Raw genomic sequence first — 18,527 nt, 5'->3', positions numbered from 1 at the left:
GTGTGTGTGTGTGTGTGTGTGTGTGTGTGTGTGTGTGTGTGTGTGTGTGTGTGTGTGTGTGTGTGTTCACCACAAGGAATGAATGTTTTTGGAAAATGCCACCCACTCCAGTAGGCAGCCAATAACCCCCCCCCACCCCCCCACCCCCCACCCCACCCCCCAATCTGCATCCTTACATTCTTTCCTCTGCTGTACTTCACAAGCTGTCTGAGATAAAAAGCTTCCATTCATTAGTCTAGCGGAGGACCCGGCATAATGACAGGATACCCCACCCCAGTCTGGCAACACCGAGGGTCATGTTTACCAGTGCTGGAGGCCCACCCGTTGAAAGCAGACCAGTACGGGACTATTGTAACTCTTTCAGGTGTGCCGTGTCTACAGCGTTCCCAGTTTATCCAACAGGGTAGGAATGTTTGGGGCTTTCCCGGTGTAGTTACTCTTTACTCTGCTCCTTTACTATCTGTATTTTTTGCTTTCACTTTTGTAATTTTTGACTTTCAGCTCCCCTGCTGAGCTGTGCAAAGTCAGACTTCCACCTCCACAATCTTCTGTGGGTAATGAGGCGGCTGCCCATTTGCAGATGTCTGTGTGAGACACATGTGGACTATTACGCCTGCTTGCAAACCTCCAGCTTTTTTCCACAGCGAACCAGCTTCCTTCGTTGCTACCTTTGTGTGTTTTATGTGACTTTTCCCATCATGGTGCCAGTTTAGTCACCTGAACGTGTTACAGTAATACTCTGCTGAAAACCTGTGCTGCAACTATTGCGTGTTTAACCCACAGACTTTAAAAATGTGCGATTTTTTTTCTTTTTATCTCTTGTTTCTGATCATTTGAGCTTGAATTCAAGGTGGCTGCAAAGATTTTCCAATTGGACCGATGTCCGCGCTGGAAAAACATCGACGTAAACACAAATTCTTCACAATAATTATGTCGGAAACAAATAAACATCATGAAACTACAGGTTAAACATTTGGAGGAGCAGTAGGTAGCATGCTTGAGTCTGGAGCAGAGCCAGTTTCTACTGGGTGGCTTTAAATGCAACAGATAATTACATAAATGACAATGAGTTATTGTGAATTTTGTAGCAGAAACCGTTCTAAATTGGGGTTAAGGTTGCGCAACAAAGCTCTGAAAAACAGATAACTGCATTTTACTGAAACCTGCTAGTAGGAGAGTTCATAAAGTCAGCATGCATGGGTGGTGGCCTGGAAAACTACTATTTGTTCAGCTATGGCCAAGCGTTTAGAGAACGGCAGAAACATTATGTGTCACAAAGATTGTTGCTTTAGTGGTTTGACAGCAGTTTACAGCTAGGATCTTATGAAGAGGGCAGCAGACGGGTACAGGTCCACCCGCGCCCACACAGCAAGGAGACGACCTTTGGGGGATGGTCTGGTATCAGGACGGGCAGCAAAGAAGCCTCTCCTGTCCATGAAAAACACCAGAGACACTCTGGTGTCGAACAAAAGGTCCAACACATGTCATAGTCATTCTCAGACCTTTCTCAGACGTTTAAAGATGTAAAACACTGAAAAAACATTTTTATTATTATTTCTGATTACAATCAGTCACTGTGAGTTTTTCATGCAGGCCGAGCATGAAAATAGTCTCCTACACCTATCTCCTGCATTAGCTTCTGATAGAAAATAGGCGGTGGAACTCTAAGATTTAAAAATCCCCACAGATCGACGTCACAGTGTCAACATTCATGTGCTCAGCCATCTTGACTCGTGACGGGGAAGGCTGTTGTTGGTTTAGTGTCCAAAAACAGCCACAAACGTTCTGATTAGCAGAAGCTAACCGTCAGCATCATCACCACTCGGAAAGGCGCTTTACCACATAATCAGTCATTCACACATTCACACTGATAATGAGCTACAGCGTAGCCACAGCCACTCTGGGGCACACCAAAAGCTGTCGCCACCGGTCACTCTGACCGCCACCAGCAGGCAAGAACTGTTAAGCGTCTTGCTCAAGGACACAACAACAGCATTCCCTGGTGGGGGATGGGATCGAACCTGCAAACTTCTGCCTACTGAATTCAATTCAATTCAGTTCAAAAATACTTTATTAATCCCAGAGGGAAATTGATTGCTGTAGTAGCTCAGAATAATAATAATAATCAAGTCACAATGGCTGTTGGCAGGAAGGATCTCCAGTAGCGGTCAGTGTTGCAGCGAAACTGAAGAAGCCTCTGACTGAAGACACTCTTCCGTTGTCGGACAGTCTTGTGAAGAGAACGCTCAGGGTTGTCCATAATTTTCTTGATTCTCTGGAGAATCCTCCCTTGCATTATCTCCTCCAGCGGTTCCGAAACTGCAGATACTCTGGCTGAGTCCTTGAAAGGGCTTGGAGTTCCTCCATCTTGTTGGCCTGTGATCTCACATTACCCATTATGATCGATGGAAGAGATGAATTTCCTCTTTCTCTGTCTCCGTTTTGCTCCCGCTCTGCATCCACGCTTCTTGCGTTTTAGCTCATTTGGGATTTTTGGCTTCAGTTGAGGTATTATTTCAGCCTTTCCAATGTTAATCAGCTGCTCCCGATTGTAAACAGCTTGTTGCCACGGTTACACATCATAACAAATGCTCAAAAAGTGGTAAAAATGGCAGTAAAAATCATCTAAGCTTCACAGCACCAGAAACAGAAAAGTAAAATGCCCAAAAAATTATCATTTTTCTTGAGAAACTAGAAGAAAAAATGTCCAAAAAAGGCAAAACTCAAATATAGTCAACAGAGCTACTCCAACATGCAGCCACCCAGAGCAGCGCAGTTCCGGTAAGTGGCACACGTAGTGGCTGGGTACATCAATATGAAGCCCCAGCTGTAGTGGGGGAATGTTCCGTCATAGTGCACCAAGGCACTCTGCCAAAAACGCACAAGAGACGTGAAAACGGTGAATCAGCCAAGTGTGTCACCTAAATCCAACAGAACGCCTCTTTGCTTTTGTAAAAATAAAATGGGAACAAACCCTTCCAGCAAAGAATCGTCTTTAAAAGAATTTGATCAGCCTCGGTTATAAACACAGAACTGAGTTTGTCTCCAAATTGTTTATCAGGACACGCAAAGTTCCAGAAAACAGATATTTGTATGTTTATTCATAGAATGCTCCCACGGAATATGTGAGAATGGTGTTATTTGTGTCAAATAAGTGAGATTCTCAGACATGTGAACCTGATGAAACTAATGTGTATTTAGATCAGTCCTCACAGGCCATCTGCAACACCCTGAAACTGCCCACCGCTTCCTCCAACCGCCCGTGTGGCTGAAACTGTGTCTGTGGTGGAGCGGTGGAGTTTTTCACATGCACGAACTCGTGTTGGATCTGAGGATTTCCCTTTAAACTGCAACTTTTTGTTGTTGAACCAGGAAATGAGGAAGGCTTCTGGGGGGTTTCTGCAGCTGGCGTTCATGTTTTCACCGAAACCCTACCTTAAGTTTGAAATGTCAAACGTCCACACAATGTCCTTTTAATCATTTTGCATTATAATGACTTCAGGTGAAATAATAAATAACAGCCATGGATTAGTTTACAGCCGAGGCTTTGTTTGCTTGATTCTTTGCTGTTCCACTGGTTGTCCGTTTGTTTTTGTCTGTATCACCTGAGGTCAGCACTCAGACCTCTCATGTGGCCCTCGCCTTCCTGATTGCATCATGATTAGAACGCTCAGCAGGTCATCATGACTCCCTTTGCAACAAACAACCAGCAGCAGCCTGTACTTTTCCACAGATTTTAGCCAGCGTGTAGAAAAGACCTCTCTGTTAACAAGGCCACAGAAGGAGCGCGTTTCCGCCGATTCGGTTCCTGTTCTTCTGTCATGAAGACTCTCAGACCTCAGCTCTGACCACTGATGCAGACAACAAGGTGATATAATAACAAGTCGACTCTTGTCTTTCTTACAGAACCAAACATGTTCTCCTGCTTGATACATTAATTATCATTAATTGCATGATTAATTACATTAATCGTTATGTAAAAATTTATTTTAAAAAGTCAGATAGACAGTTATACACCCCAGTGGCCCTTTTAGAGGTTACATTATAAAGTGCTTTATTTAAAATCAACGTTTCAGAACTCATTTCTGACGTGTGCTTTTCCCCAGAAACATTATTAATTACAAGTTTATTATCAAATAGTAATATAATAATAATAATGTGTTGTTACCCTCATTGCATTCTGATTATGAATCATTTCTCTGTCCTTTTCAGAGGGTTGGTGAAAACATCCCCATTCATAACAACGCTGAACTAAATTAATTGGAAAGAGACAAGAGTCGAACCCTGAGGTCGGACATCCTCGTCCATTTTCATACTTAACAGAAGAAGGTGTCAGTGCTCCTGTTTTGTTTCTGTATATTGGTGATATGGTCTGTATTTGTAAAGCACTTTCTTAGGTTTCTACGAGCTCCCAAGGCGCTTCACACAAGTAGTTATTCACACATTCACACGCTGGTGGGGATGAGCTACGATGTAGCCACAGCTGCCCTGGGGCGCACCGACAGAGGCGAGGCTGCCGAGCACGGGCGCCAACGCTCTCTCCGACCACCACCAGCAGGCAATGTGGGTTAATTGTCTTGCCCATGGACACAACAGCAGCATTATCTGGTCGGAGCTGGGATCAAACCTGCAACCTTCTACTTGAGCCTACTGGACAACCTGGTCTACCTCCTGACCTACTGCTGTCTCAGTTTGTTGGAACTCATCTTTCTGTTTAAATGTCTCTAAAGTCAAACTTTTGTTTTGTCAATTTGTTCAAATTTAAGAATATTTTTGCTAAAATAAGTCGATACTCAGTTCGTTCAGTTGAAAAATGCGATAATTGTCAACAAGTGTTTGATTTGAGAGTGATGATGTACTAAACTACAGAAAACGGCTTAGGCTTCTGGGGAGTTGTTGCCATCTTTGGGTCATCAGAACGGGCCTTCACCCGTGAGCGAGATGTTGTCCTGGCTTTTATTCTGGAATGAAAAGAGTGGTTTTATTTGTGATCATTCTTCCTTTCATGATTCCTTCACTGTGTGTGGTTTACTTTTCCTTTAGAGTCAGCTAAGTTTGCATAATGTTCTCTACTACCATCTGAAAACACGAGACTCAGGATTGGATCATTGTCTGATATTTAAGTGTTTTCTGACCTGAAACGTCTAAAAAGCAACAACAGAATAAATCTGTGTGGAGACCAAAAACTTTATTCACCTTCAAAAACATCTTGATTGAAAACAGCCTGAATTTTTTTTGGGTTCGAGTGCTTTTTTCACAGCTGCTACCTCATCGTGTTCAGTTTTGTCCAGGAGAAACGACTATAGGAGATGTTTGTCATAAACGTATCAGTGTGTAAACACAGCAGCGATCGTCCATCTGTGGGCAGCGTGGTGCTGTTTTTTTATTCGTTCCTGTGCTTTTCTGCTCGCTTTTGTTTCCTCCAGTTGCAGCTTTTCCGACAGCACGGAAACGCACCATCATTTCACGCCGAGCGCCTCTGTTTATTTTGGGCTCGATGACGCGCACTCTGCACTCCTCCTATATGCGGCTCGTCAGTGCGTGTCTGGGCCTCGGATTGGTGAGCTGTAGTTGCCGTAGGTTTTTGTGACGGAGATGTAGGGAGGAGGAGGTGGGGGGAGGGGGCGCAATATAAAAACCTCTCTCCCCTAGCGAAAGCTCTCACTCTGGAGGAGGAAAGTGACGAGCGAGGGTCGACGAGGGTTCCCTAAACCTCCGTATTTACTAAAGCCAGGGGTCTACCCCAAAACACGGTACCGTCCCCTAACGCGGACCAGCCAACGAACACTTTCCTCTACCTCAAGTAATAAATGCCAAGAGAAACCGGAGCGCCACCAGAAAAGGATCGAAGCCCAGAATCGAAAAGGAACGCAAACAGTCGGACAGCAAAAGCAAGAAAAAGCGCACGGATCGTCGCCGTGGCACTTCTCAATGCATACCCTTTGTGCTCGGGGAACGATGAAGCCAGAAATAAGCGCCGCCGTCGGATTTCTGTCGAGATTTCTGAGGGTAAAAGGACACATAAACGACCGACAGGTCCAGACGTTCAACCAAAGCTTACAAGACATTCTGTCAGGTAAGGAAAGCACTAAATGATCCAAATGCGCACAAGAGACGCGCGTAAAAAACAAACTAATGGTTTTACACATCTGTTTAGGTGAAAAGTGGCAAAAATTGGCTTCAAATGGATTTGAGAAGAAGCCTTTCTTTGTTCTCTCAAGTATCATTATCAGCGCGACGGAGGCGCGCCACTGTTTGCGCTCGTCGGAGATAAAACATCACATTTTGAGCGCGCGGGGTAATCCGTCGACGGTTTGGCTAATTTAGACCATTTTCGGTGTTTTAAACTGAAAAAATGAATGAATCTGTTGTTTGGGTCTATTTGGGTGGGGGTGGGGTGAGAGAGGGGGGAGAGAGAGAGACGCTCAAACGAGGAAGTGCGCCTCGCTCCACAGATCTGAGAACACAGGCGCTGAGCAAAACAAGCTCAATTACGTAATGCTCCGGACGGAGCGGGTAAACATGTCCACTCCTCCTATAAAGAGAGTTTATAACCGCGTAAAACGTCTTTTGATTCCACTCACGTGTTTTAATAAGTTTTAAACGATTATGGCCTTGTTTGAAAACAGTTACAGCCTGCTTCTGATTCTAGTTTGCCGCATTTTTGTTTACGCTGTGTATTCACAAGATGTTGTTTTTTATTGCGTTTCTTCCTTTTATCCTTTTTTAAGAATTTGCCTTTATTTTTACACGGTTCTAAAATGAGGATAACTTTGGATTTTTACAGCTTATTTAGAGCAGAAGCAGCTTTTTGCGCCAAAATACTCTTGAGCTAAAAACTGTAGACAAATAAATAATCTGAGTTAAAAACTGTAGACAAATAAATACTCTGAGCTAAAAACTGTAGACAAATAAATAATCTGAGTTAAAAACTGTAGACAAATAAATCTGCCCCATCCCAGTTCCACGCAGATGCAGCTGGCCCAGATAACCCATTATTGTTGTTTATTAATATGTTTGCTTGGATCTAAGCCAAGCAATTGAAACAACTGATGGTTAAAATGGGTCAATAATAAAATGTTTTGTTTTAGGACTTATTGTCACATTGATGGATGATTATCTGTAAACATCTGCAAGTGTTTTTTTTTTTTTGTAAACAAAGTTGGAGGCTGTGTGTGTGTGTCGGGGGGGGGGGGGGTGGCGGTAGAAGAGAGAAAAGTGGTGTCTGATACAAGCTTGTGTGTATTTATCATGTAATAAACAAAGTGAGTTCACTCCCAATCACATTCAAAGCAGAGGGTGTGTGTGTGTGGTTGTTCTGTCTAAACTGGGTCAAGTAGAACTTTTTTATGTTTGGAATCCTTTTGGCCATTTGCCATTGTGTCTAAAACCCTAAGGCCCCGGCTCTGGTGCTCAGCACAGACAGGCAGGGAGACGTTTTGGCCCTTGGCCATATTGCAACCTCTAAAGTTTAGTTCTGAACTATGTCACTCTGACAGGAAGTGGCTTCAGGTGAACACACAGCACGCTAAAGGTTCCCCAGTGTTCGAGGTTGTCTCCCAACGAGTAAACAATCTGCTTTGGTTAAACTCTTTAGGTTAAGCACACAGTCGTCTGCGTACTTCCTACGTCCGTTCCACCCCCTCCTCCAACTGTGTGCCCTGGTTTTTAAGAATAGGCCGCGCTGAGCCGATCATTTCCCAGCTGCTCCAGGGTTTGTCGGCAGCTGCCTTTGTGGCTGAGGCCGCTCTTTCATGAATGCCAGCCCTTCCATTAGCTCGGCAGAAAAACAGCCATCTGTGATGAGGCTGGGAGTGGGTGGGTAAGGGGTGGGCTTGTTATTATCCCATGGTTGCATACAGGTGGCCTCCGGGCCTAATGCTGGCCTACTTCCCCCAAACTCCCCCCTTTTTATGGCTACAATACAGTCCCAACCAATGGGGATTCAGCGTTGATGAGCCTTGGCAGAAAATGAGTTTGCTTAAAGTGAGGTGGTTGGTAAATGAACGGGTGAGGACAAAGGGGATTCAACGTGTCCCAACTGTCCAGGGAATAAAGACGAAAAGGTGTCTCATTTGCTCCGGAGTAACCAAACTGTTTCAGTAAAATGAATCATCGACAACCTGAAACTGATGACCTTCCCCTTTAAGAAGTGGAGCTCTTTGTCCCAAACGGCCACCCGGACACATTATGTATTTTTATCCTGTTATGGGGCTGTTTGACAGGCCGGGGGGGGGAGTTGCACAGTTCCATGAATGCCTGTTTGTCACGTAGACGGTGTACGGTTGGCAGGTTGTTTATGGCTCCGTATCGAGCCTGAAGCGGGTGGTGTTTTTCTCTCCTTTCTATTGTCTTGGTTTAACAACTCCTTGTACTTCTGTGTAAAATAAATGTAGATTGCCACATTTTGCATCTGTTGCTCTTTTTTTTGTGGCTTCACTTTACTGTGTTTGCTCCAAGCCCTGCAACTAAACTTTCCCCATCTTGTCCTTTGTTTCCCCCGCAGAACATTATAAGCACCACTGGTTCCCAGACAGGCCCTGCAAGGGCTCAGGTTACCGCTGCATACGCATCAACCACAAGATGGATCCACTGGTGTGGCAGGCGGGCCAGCGCATCGGCCTGACCATCCAGCAACTCTACCTGCTTCTGCCCACTGAGCTCACACTCTGGGTGGACCCATTCGAAGTGTCCTACCGCATCGGAGAGGACGGCTCCATCTGCGTCCTGTACGAGTCGCAGCCTGTCCCTGTTGGAATGCCACTGTCTGCCAACGCCAGCTCCGCCTTAGGGAATGGGTCTGTGAGCTCAATGGTGGACACTCACCTCAGCTGCAAGGAGGAAATGAGGGTTCTGGGGAGAACCAGTCCCTCCAAAGCCTACAATAATATGATGACTGTGTCCGGTTAAAGTGGCACACTGTCACCCCAGCCTACTTTTGTTCAGGGTTACACGGTGGCTGGTCAGATCTTGGTGAGCCTTTTTAAAGCTAAGAATATGAAATGAATTAGTGAAAGAAGAAAAGAATGCAAAAGAAAAAATAAACAGGGGATGCGGCCTATCATCCAGGTGATGGAAACCTTGTAGGTTTGATATTTTTTTTACCTTTTCTCCCGTTTAACATCTGTTGTGTTGTCTTTGGATCAGCTGGGCACTCCGTTTTTTTTTTTTTTTTTTTTTTAGAAGACGTTTTGTGGAAACAAAATAGTTTGGGCAGCTAAACCAACCAACCCACCAGGAACCCCCAGACTGGCTCTAAACATCCATTGTCACCCACTCAACTAAACATCCTTGAGACTGGCTCCATCTCTGAAGGGGCTATCAGCATTGACTTTGCACTTTTCGTATGTTTGGGTATTATGGGTACATGTTCAACACACCAATGGAGAACAACACAAAAATCCCACCAAAACCTTAATTTTAAAGATTTAATTTCACAATGTTCAATGGGGGAAGCTGAGGTTAAGACCATGCTCATAGCCTGGAGTAAATAAACACCCAAGAGGGCATCTCTATTTTCTATAAACACCCTGTTTGGACCATGAGGATTCTGTTCTCTTCACCCTGAAGCTACTGCAACCAAGGCTTGTGGTCTTGGCCTCTCTTCCTCCCAATCCCATCATCAGAATTGAGTTTCATCCGACCAGATGTCGACCTGTATGCAAGTGAAAGTGTTGCGACACATGTTACCTAGGGATACACAGGCCATTGTGGCTCATAGCACTGTCGCCCTCCCCTCACCCATGTTTGTAGCTTTCTTGGGAAGTTTCCTCTGATTTGATGAATTACGCTCACAATCAAGTTCCTGTGTTGACATTTTGTCCCCTTTATTTCACCACGTTTTCACGTCCAGCCTGCATTACCATAATGAAGAGTGTAGCAATGGGAGGGGAGGGGGGGTTTATTCCCAAACTTTGGTAACGTGGCCCAGTTGGTTGCAACTGAATGCACTTTGATGTGAACTTGTGAGGGATGTGACGTGTAACTTTTACTTTGAGAAACTAGCCTGCATTCCATCCATTCGCATGTCATCTCCTCACGCGGTTCTAGCAGATCCAGCTGTTGGTTCATACTGTAGCTCCAGTGTTTGTTCAACCGGGTGTGTGCAACGCCTGACTTCCGAAAGAAACCCGCCCAGGACTAAAAGGAAACATTTCAGAGAGCTGTCTTTTATTGGGTTGAAGAGTTTTCTTGGTTCTACGCTGGGCACATCTGTTCTCTCATTCATGAGGCACTGAGGACTCTGGTGAAAGTCCATAATGCTTTACTAAATTTTAGGTGCTAATTTGACAAAGAGGGGAAATGCAAGGCTTTTGTCCAAATGGAGGTCAGAAATCTTTAGAGTACCCTAAAGCCCTTACGACTAAAGATCTTTAAATTGAAAGTATACCGCCTTATGGAGACTTTTTCTTGAATTCTGATGCTTAGCAGGCACCATGCCTTTGCGGTCCTTCCTGGTAGAACTGTGCTGCTTGGATCTGCTGGTTTTTATAGCTTTTAAATACCTACAACCCAATTTAGCTGGAGTGGAGGGGTCGGTGCCTCAAGTGCCACATATCACCTCTTAGACCTCCTGTTTAACCAAAAGCAAGCCAGCATGCTGCTGGCTGACCCTTTGTGGATGCAAGCAGACCTAATGTGACACATATCACCATTCGTCATCGCTGGGAGCTGGGTAAGGACGGTTGAGGTGGGGAGCTGGTGTGAGAGAGAAAGGGGGGCCAGGGCCAGACTCTTTTGTCCAGGGCAGCTAAAATCCCTCTTGCCCCCCCTCCTCTGGACTTCCTCAACACCTCCTGCCCCAACCAGAAGCCCTCGACCCTCCCTCAGCAATGATGGATAACCAGCACACGCTCTCTGCGTGCTCATTAGGGGCGGTTATAGTAAGAGCAGAGGAAACGTGGATTCAGGATGAAGAGTTGAGGGTACTGGGCCATTGTTTCATCTCACTGGACTGTGCTGCGCTTGGATCACTGAGTGAGTAGCAACTTTGTTTACATGCATGTGACAGGGCGTGGCAGCTGTTTTGTGTATCTGCACCTCGTTCATGTTCGTGGGGTTGAGGGGCTGCATGATGGGACAGATGCTGAAACAGCTTCGGGTGTTCTTCAGGCCTTAGTAGACGGTCAAATCGGTCGCAGATGGCTGGGCTCGCCGCTCACCATACCTGTGGGTGTTTAAGCTCCTGTGCCTAAGAGGATCGTGGGTGATATAGCTATAGCCTTTGATGCACTGCTACCCCCCCTTCCCTCTGTTTCTCTGCTGATACTCCAGCAATCTGTGAAAAGCAGTGATTCCATGATGGCCAGATGATTGGGAGCACAGAGCTGTGGTTTCCATGGTGGACACCAGTTTTTTTTTCAAACTGCGCTGCTCCATTTTTGCTATTTAATGTCACGCAACAAGACGTTTTGAGATTGGTCTATATTTCAGACACGAGATGATCGTCTCGTCTCCACGTGCATTTTTGACTCACACTGGTAAATGTTCTTGTCCTGAATGTTCTCCGGCGTCCTCTTTCTTCAGAGGGCTTTTAGTCTTGTGATCCAACTCACTTTTAACAGATACTCATTTTGGAGCTCCCTTTAACACCCTCAGCTACCACCACCCAAACTTTTTTTTCAACACTTAAATGGCATCCATTCATTGCACACAAAGGTTACAAACATGAGGGCGATTTGAATATACGGAAGTAAAAATAGCACATAAATGCACTAAATGTCAAATTGAAGTTGTGTGACTATTTTCTTTTTCGAGACGCGAGGAGTCTCTCCTGGAATGTACTGCCAAACTCAGGCCTCATACATTTAATACTCTTATGGAAAAGTTCTGCATGTTAAGATATGAAACCGGAAGGGAACAGCAGTTAGTTTTATTCGTCAATATTGTCATTGATCGGTTGGATTATTGCCACTTTCGCATTTGAGGTGTTTTACATATTGTAGAATGTATTGTAACTGTACAACAAATGGTGGAGTGCATAACATTACACTTGGGAAGTGCCAATAATCTTAAAGTGTGTTTTAAACGTTTTGTTTCTCAGTTTTGTATTTCATCTTTTAACACGGAGAGCATTTTTCATAAGCAAAGCCATTTGTGACAGGAGTGCTGGCAAGGACCAAAGTTGATTTGGTATTAAAAAAAATCTTCGTTTCCATGATCTGTAAGTAGAGACGTATCCTGTTTTTAATTTCTTTTGTTGTTTTATTTCTTTATTTTTTCTTTCTTTTCTGTATTTTTCCCCTTTTATCTTATTTACATACAAAACAGGAAAAGAGACAAAAAAAATCTGAGCTCACCCAAGAAGAAAGCTGTAATCTTGTGATTTCATGCCATCTTTATCTGTTCAGTTTAGTTTTCTTGGGTTTGTTATGAACTGCTGTAAATTTGTACAGTTCATGTAAATTGATTGTGCGGAAGTTGTACAGATTTCTATATTTTGGAAGACGTTTTTTTTTTCTCTGTAATAAAAGATTTCCTATCTTGGCATCATAACTCCTGCCTGACTTTGCATTATTTTCCAAGTGTCATTAATGCACTAATTAAACCGAATCACATGAGCATAATTGAACTCTTAACACTGAAAAAACTATTTTTAAATCTTATTTCTACACTATTGTCCTGCATTAGGCTAAATTAGACGGTGAAACTCTAGGATTTAAAAATCCCGACAGATCTACGTCACTCTGACACTTACGGATTCACTCATCTTGACTCACGACGGGGAAGGTTGTTGTTTTAGCATCCAGGAAACAGCAGAGACCGTCTGGACTAGCAGAAGCTACCCATTAGCATCTTCACCACACAGCAGAACTCCTCCAGGCTTGTGTAATTTGTGAAGATAAAACATCGTTTCAAAACAGCCAGTCAGTGGTAGAGTCATTTGATGTTATCAGAGTCAACACGTCCGAATATCAGGAGACAAGACTCCAAATCCTGTCGGCTGAAGCTCAGCTGTGGTGTTGCTCACTTCTAGTTCCTGAAAATGGTGCACCTGTGTTTTTCTTCCCCCAAGTACAAGGCATTCATTCCTACCAGAGACCATTTCAAATGCAATTATTAAACACCTTTAAACACAGTCATGAGCATCTAAAGGTTTCTGTTATTGCTGACTCATCTCGGGTGGCGTTGGAGATCATTATGAACGTTAGGTTTAAGAATATCTTAGCTCCTACTCTAACCATCTTGTAAACTTTTGTTGAAAATATTTGAAGCTCTTTTATAAAACTTATAGAGTGTGAAAATTTGCTTCTCTGATTCACAAAAGCTTTTATTTTAGAAATGAAATGCTTGAAAACAACTTCATTTTGCTTTTCTAATTCTACACAAATCAGCAAAACGTTTTTCTTATCTGCAAATATATTATTCAGAACAATTTAGAGTACGATGCATAACCAGTGCAACATTCAAAGAGAGTGGATGTGGCAGATGGTACTTTTAACTTTCCCTCTCTGAAAATCAGCCAAGACGCTGGCGGCACAATCCTCCTGAATCCAAAACAACTGACTCTGCAAAAGCCAGAGTTTGGATTAAGGCTGCACAGTCCTTTTCAGCACTATGAAGTCCAGTGGTTGCTTAGGAGCAGGCGCACAAAGGAAAAACATGTGGCTCAAGTCTGAATGCTGGATTTGAGCACAGAGCTTCAGCTCTCCAAACCAGCAGGATGCATAAGCAGCTGGAAAATGAAGATTTCAGGTCATTTGTACGTTCATGCATCTAATAGTCAAACATTTCTTATATAACATGCATTACTATGGACTTTTTGTGGAATCAGGTCAGTGATTAACAGGGTGCAGCTGATTTAATGGTAAACTGCTGTTTGTTTTCAAAACAAAATCAATACGGGAGGAGAATAAAGAACAACCCGGCAGTGAAAAAGAAACACGAGGGATTCCTGCTGTGCTAGAACGCTCACTGCATTTCATTTATGCACATTTGCTGTGCGTGTTTAAGAAAATGTGAAGAATGCTAATTACTTCTGTTTACTTTAACCTACTTTGACACAAATTTAAATGAACCATATTAGAACCTAACAACAACCTACATTAATGCACTCAGCTTCAAGTTTTGTTTTTCTGAGACTCGTTGATTTGCTCTGTGAATATTTACTCCGACACTGATGTAACAGCAGAGCAACAGAGGTCACCCTGCAGAGGTAACGCTGTAGAAAGTCCCAGAAGGTGTGGCTGATTATTGTGGAATGATAAAGACACAACATACGGAGTGATTCAAGTTCACCTGATAAAAAACATTTATTACTTTCACTTATTTACTTTGATTAAACGTGAACACACTGTGGATTCCTGTTTGTTTTTTTGTTTTTTTACCAAAGCACATCCTTCACAGTCTGCAATACCATTTGCATCGATTTAAATGCCACGCACAAGCAATAAGCTGCCGACTGAGAGCAAAAGGCTTTGTGAGTGACAGGGTGAGCGTAGATGTCTGCTAACGGGGAGAGGCAGACATCGGGGACCTGCTTTACTGTCAGAGAGATGACATGGTTTAGCCCTCCTGCAGAGCACATGAGCTTGTTCTTCCGCCTAAAGGACAAAAGCCAGACTCCAAGCATACACGTCCGGTTGGTTTCAGTAAACGTTCCCCAGACTGGCAGCTTTTGTGTCTATTTCTGGTGCGACATAACTTATATCAAAGTCAGAAACTCAAGGAAAAGGAAACAGAAATGTGAAGAAAATTACTCTGGTTTACATTTTTATTTGAAACAATTTAAATGAGTGAATACACTTAATAGATCTTGATCAAATGAAAGATACTTTATTTATTAATTTAATGGCTTTTATCTAGTGTTCATCACTGCATCCTGTGGTCCAAGGGGCTAAAAATGGCAATACTCCGTCATGATTGGGTTTCCACTCTCATGAGTGTGTATATCACTCAGAACCAAGGAGGAGTATATTCCCCTTTGAAAAGGATCCCTGGCCTGTCTGCTCGGGTAAAAGGTTGCACCCGTTATCTCTCTCCCCTTCCCCCCCCCCCCCCGGGCACAATTCATCCTCAACGGTGACATCTGCTTTGCTGCTGTCTGCTAGCCGCCCTTCCCAGAGGCTCACAGAAATGGACAACGAATAAAAGAGAAGAGGATGGACGAGTTTGGCTTGGGTCTACATCTCAGATGGGGCAGATGGAGTAAATACCCAGATGTGTTCACAAACACATTCGGTTTTAGGTGTTTTGTCCTTGAGGTTAAGTAAACTAGACTTTATCAGTGCTGTTGTCTGAGCTGTTTTGCAAGAGTTTCACAAATGTTTCATCTATTTTGTGGAGTTTGAAATGACAAAAAAGGAATATTAGGATCTCTAAATATCCACTCCGTGCCATGAATGATCAAGTTCATGTTGTTTAGCGTGAAGCTAACAAAGCTGGTCCAGTCTGTTCAAACAGGGAAGCAGGTTTGTGACAGTGCAGTGACATTGGCCTACCGGGGGTATGAAGTGTTAGGAACATTCAACTTAGAATTTGAAGGTCAAACCAACAGCCCCCTATAGGCAAGGGCACCCCCAACGGGGGCCACCATTGCGCCCCCCCCCCCGGAAAGTCAGTGTTAACAAATCATATTAATGTTCAGTCCAACCTTATATTGATCTTGTTTATTCAAGACATAATTGTAAAACAATCTAAAATATTACAATTAATGAGTAAAGAAATAATCAGAATTAAAAAAATACATGTTTCTGCTGTTCACCATTTAAACAAAGTTGTTATCTCCATAGTTGTATTTTTTTGTGAGCACAGCAACACCAGTGATTTAACCTAAAAAAATACAATTTTAAATAAAATTTGGGATAATATTTTAAATGACTGACATGCATTTTTCTAAAATGTTTGTGTCTGTAAAATTTAAATTGAATGTTTTGGATGTGTACTGTTATTTTTAATAAAAACAAATAAAGGCGCAATGCAGCACATCGCCACAGACTAAATTCAACCAGAGTTACCACAAGGACCAATTTGGTGTGCCACCCCAAAAGTTTCTTTGGCCCCATCTGTCCACCTCTATCAAAATTTTCTGGAGGCGCCCCCGCCCCTATAGGCCTGCGGTACTTTTTTGTTCAAATTGTAAAAACACATTGTTTCCCCTCAGCTGATTGCTGATTCCCACAGCTCTCCATTCAGCTGTTTCTTCAAGGTTTTATTTGTTCTTTTACGTTTAGCTTTAATATTTAGTCAAGCCATACTGTGAAAACATGTAGGCAGGACTGTTGTGGCATCTGCGGCACCTTTAACCACCACTTTGGACATAAACAAATACACTGCCCAGCCAAAAAACAAGTCACCACCAAAATGTCACACACTGTAATATTTTGTTGAAGATCTTGCATTGATGATGGTAGAGTCTGACTGCTGCACAAAGCCTTCTCCAGCACATCCCAAAGATTCTCCCTGGGGTTAAGGTCTGGACTCTGAACCACTCTTTCACTATCTGAGCCCGATGAATCCTGGCATTGTCATCTTGGAATAAGCTCGTGCCGTCAGGGAAGATGGAATAAACTGGTCATTCAGGATATTCAGGTAGTCAGCTGACCTCATTCTTGGAGCACATCCTGTTGCTGAACCTGGACCTGACCAACAGCAGCAAGCCCAGATCATAACACTGCCCCTACAGGCTTGTACAGTAGACACTAGGCATGATGGGTGCATCACTTCCTCTGCCTCTCTTCTCACCCTGATGCACCATCACTCTGGAACAAGGTCCATCTAGACTCAGACCAGTTTTTAATAATGTGTTGGACAGTTCTTAACCCAGTTTTGGTGTTTTTGCAACATCCTAAAATGAGACTATTAACTGTTTCCAGGTACAGCCTGAAGTCTCGTGGGAGTCGTGCCTTTTCAGCGCTCGGACCAAGTCTTTGGAATGAGCTGCCAGCCGACGTAAAGCAGGCCAAATCACTTGAGACCTTCAAAAGCCGACTAAAAACACATCCGTTCTCGTTGGCGTTTGGACATTGAAGTAGGGATTGCGTGGGCAGCATCACTTTGAATTTGTCTGGATCTGATTTTGGAAAAAGGACTGATATGGATTGTGAACTTGTACTCGGGATTTCTTATTGTATTTTAAAAGATTACATGTCTGTTTTATTGTTGTGATTTTAATTGGTGTACAGCGCTTTGTTTGTCCATTTTGGGCATGTGAAAGCGCTTTGTAAATGAAGTTGATTTGATTTGATTTTCTCTGCTTGATGCATACCAATGATCCGACCCTTCTCTAACAGACTAACATCTTTTCCATGACCACCAGATGTGTCTTCCACATGATTGTTTAAGAAATTAGAAGCAGCTCATTGCACCAGTTGAGGTTAAATAATTTGTTGCAGCTGAAACACCCACGTCTTAATCACCCATGCAGCAATTATCCAATAGGAGGCTCGTAACTATCAGGTGCCAGGCAGTGTATTTCTGTTCTTTGATATGGAATTGATTGAATTTGGGGAATTTGCTCTGAAAATACTTTTTAAATCCTTTTTTATACTCGATGTTTAACAACTTGCTCACAAAAGCCTTAAAAACAAAGCTGGTCTTCCAGGTAAACAATAAAGAAGGAAGCTCTTGTTTCTTGTAATGTTAGGGTTGATTTCTCCAGATGAGTCGAACAACTGGATCCTGACAGTCAGGTGACCTCTAGAATGAAAAACGCTGAGTGTTTAAAAAACACAGGTGACTGGCAAATAACTTAAAGGAATGCTAACACGCCCGTGACAGCAGCAGCCGTTTTAGGGTGGTGAGACATTTGTCACCATTGTGGGTCAATAGGTCAATGATTTTTTCCACTCCCACGTCTACAGCACAAAGTCTTTGTATGGCAACAGAAAGAAAAAGGTCATTAAAAGGCTTTGATTTCATCCGAATTGCTTCTCAGTCCACACTCAGCCGCTCTCTGGTTTCTTCATCTCAATTAAACATGTCGTGCACTTTCTTTGGGTTCAGATCAGATTCCTCAAGGCCATCCCACCACCTTGCCTTCTGTCTATCTTTAAACTGTCATCCTGCAGCGCTGCCGTGTCACTGGTCAGCTAACACTCACACAGCAGCAGTATCCATTCCAGACTCTGGCATCGTGCCTTATTGGGACAAGGTGAAGGGCCTCAGAGGGAGTCATGTGATAGGGGTGTCTCCTTTGGCAGGCAACAGTTGAGTCAGTTTGTCTAAGTGAGCAAAACTCTAGAACGTACAACCCTGAGCACGTAAAAAGACACATCCTTGCTGCTTATATCACAGACGGCTATGTACGTGTCTTCTACCATCTTGCTTTTTAAACCTTAGCAGCAGAGATTGCATTGGTTTATGATGACACTTCTACTTTAGCTGCAATGTTTGGTTGCGACATATCTTGCCAAAAGGGTGAAAGTTATTTTTTGCAACTTTGAATAACTCTAAAAACATGTTGCCCCAACATATTTGACATCTTGATGAACGCATGAATCTTGATGAATGCATGTTTCCTTCAACCTGCAAACATCTGAATCTAAAACCCATAATTACTGAGCTGCATGGTTTAGTCTGTTAATTAA

General features: G+C 43.3%; 1 protein-coding gene across 1 annotated transcript; it reads left to right on the top strand.

Moving 5' to 3' along the window:
- Window positions 1-5,462: 5,462 nt before the first annotated feature.
- Window positions 5,463-12,495, top strand: btg1 (B-cell translocation gene 1, anti-proliferative). The gene is made up of 2 exons (XM_015959909.3): window positions 5,463-6,076; window positions 8,507-12,495. The coding sequence occupies exons 1-2, from the start codon at window positions 5,932-5,934 to the stop codon at window positions 8,908-8,910; spliced, it is 549 nt and encodes a 182-aa protein (XP_015815395.3). The 5' UTR covers window positions 5,463-5,931; the 3' UTR covers window positions 8,911-12,495.
- Window positions 12,496-18,527: the final 6,032 nt, after the last annotated feature.

The sequence above is a fragment of the Nothobranchius furzeri genome, chromosome 1, assembly GCF_043380555.1.
Source record: "Nothobranchius furzeri strain GRZ-AD chromosome 1, NfurGRZ-RIMD1, whole genome shotgun sequence".
In the NCBI taxonomy this organism is placed as follows: Eukaryota; Metazoa; Chordata; class Actinopteri; order Cyprinodontiformes; family Nothobranchiidae; genus Nothobranchius; species Nothobranchius furzeri.
The sequence above is the reverse complement of the archived record's forward strand: the minus strand, read 5'-3'. Positions and strand labels throughout refer to the sequence as shown.

What these genes read in the sequence shown, in the direction of transcription:
- btg1 (XM_015959909.3), top strand. Translation starts at nt 5,932, where the DNA reads ATGCATACCCTTTGTGCTCGGGGAACGATGAAGCCAGAAATAAGCGCC. An exon ending in CTTACAAGACATTCTGTCAG is followed by an intron (nt 6,077 to 8,506) that starts GTAAGGAAAGCA and finishes TTTCCCCCGCAG; the next exon opens with AACATTATAAGCACCACTGG.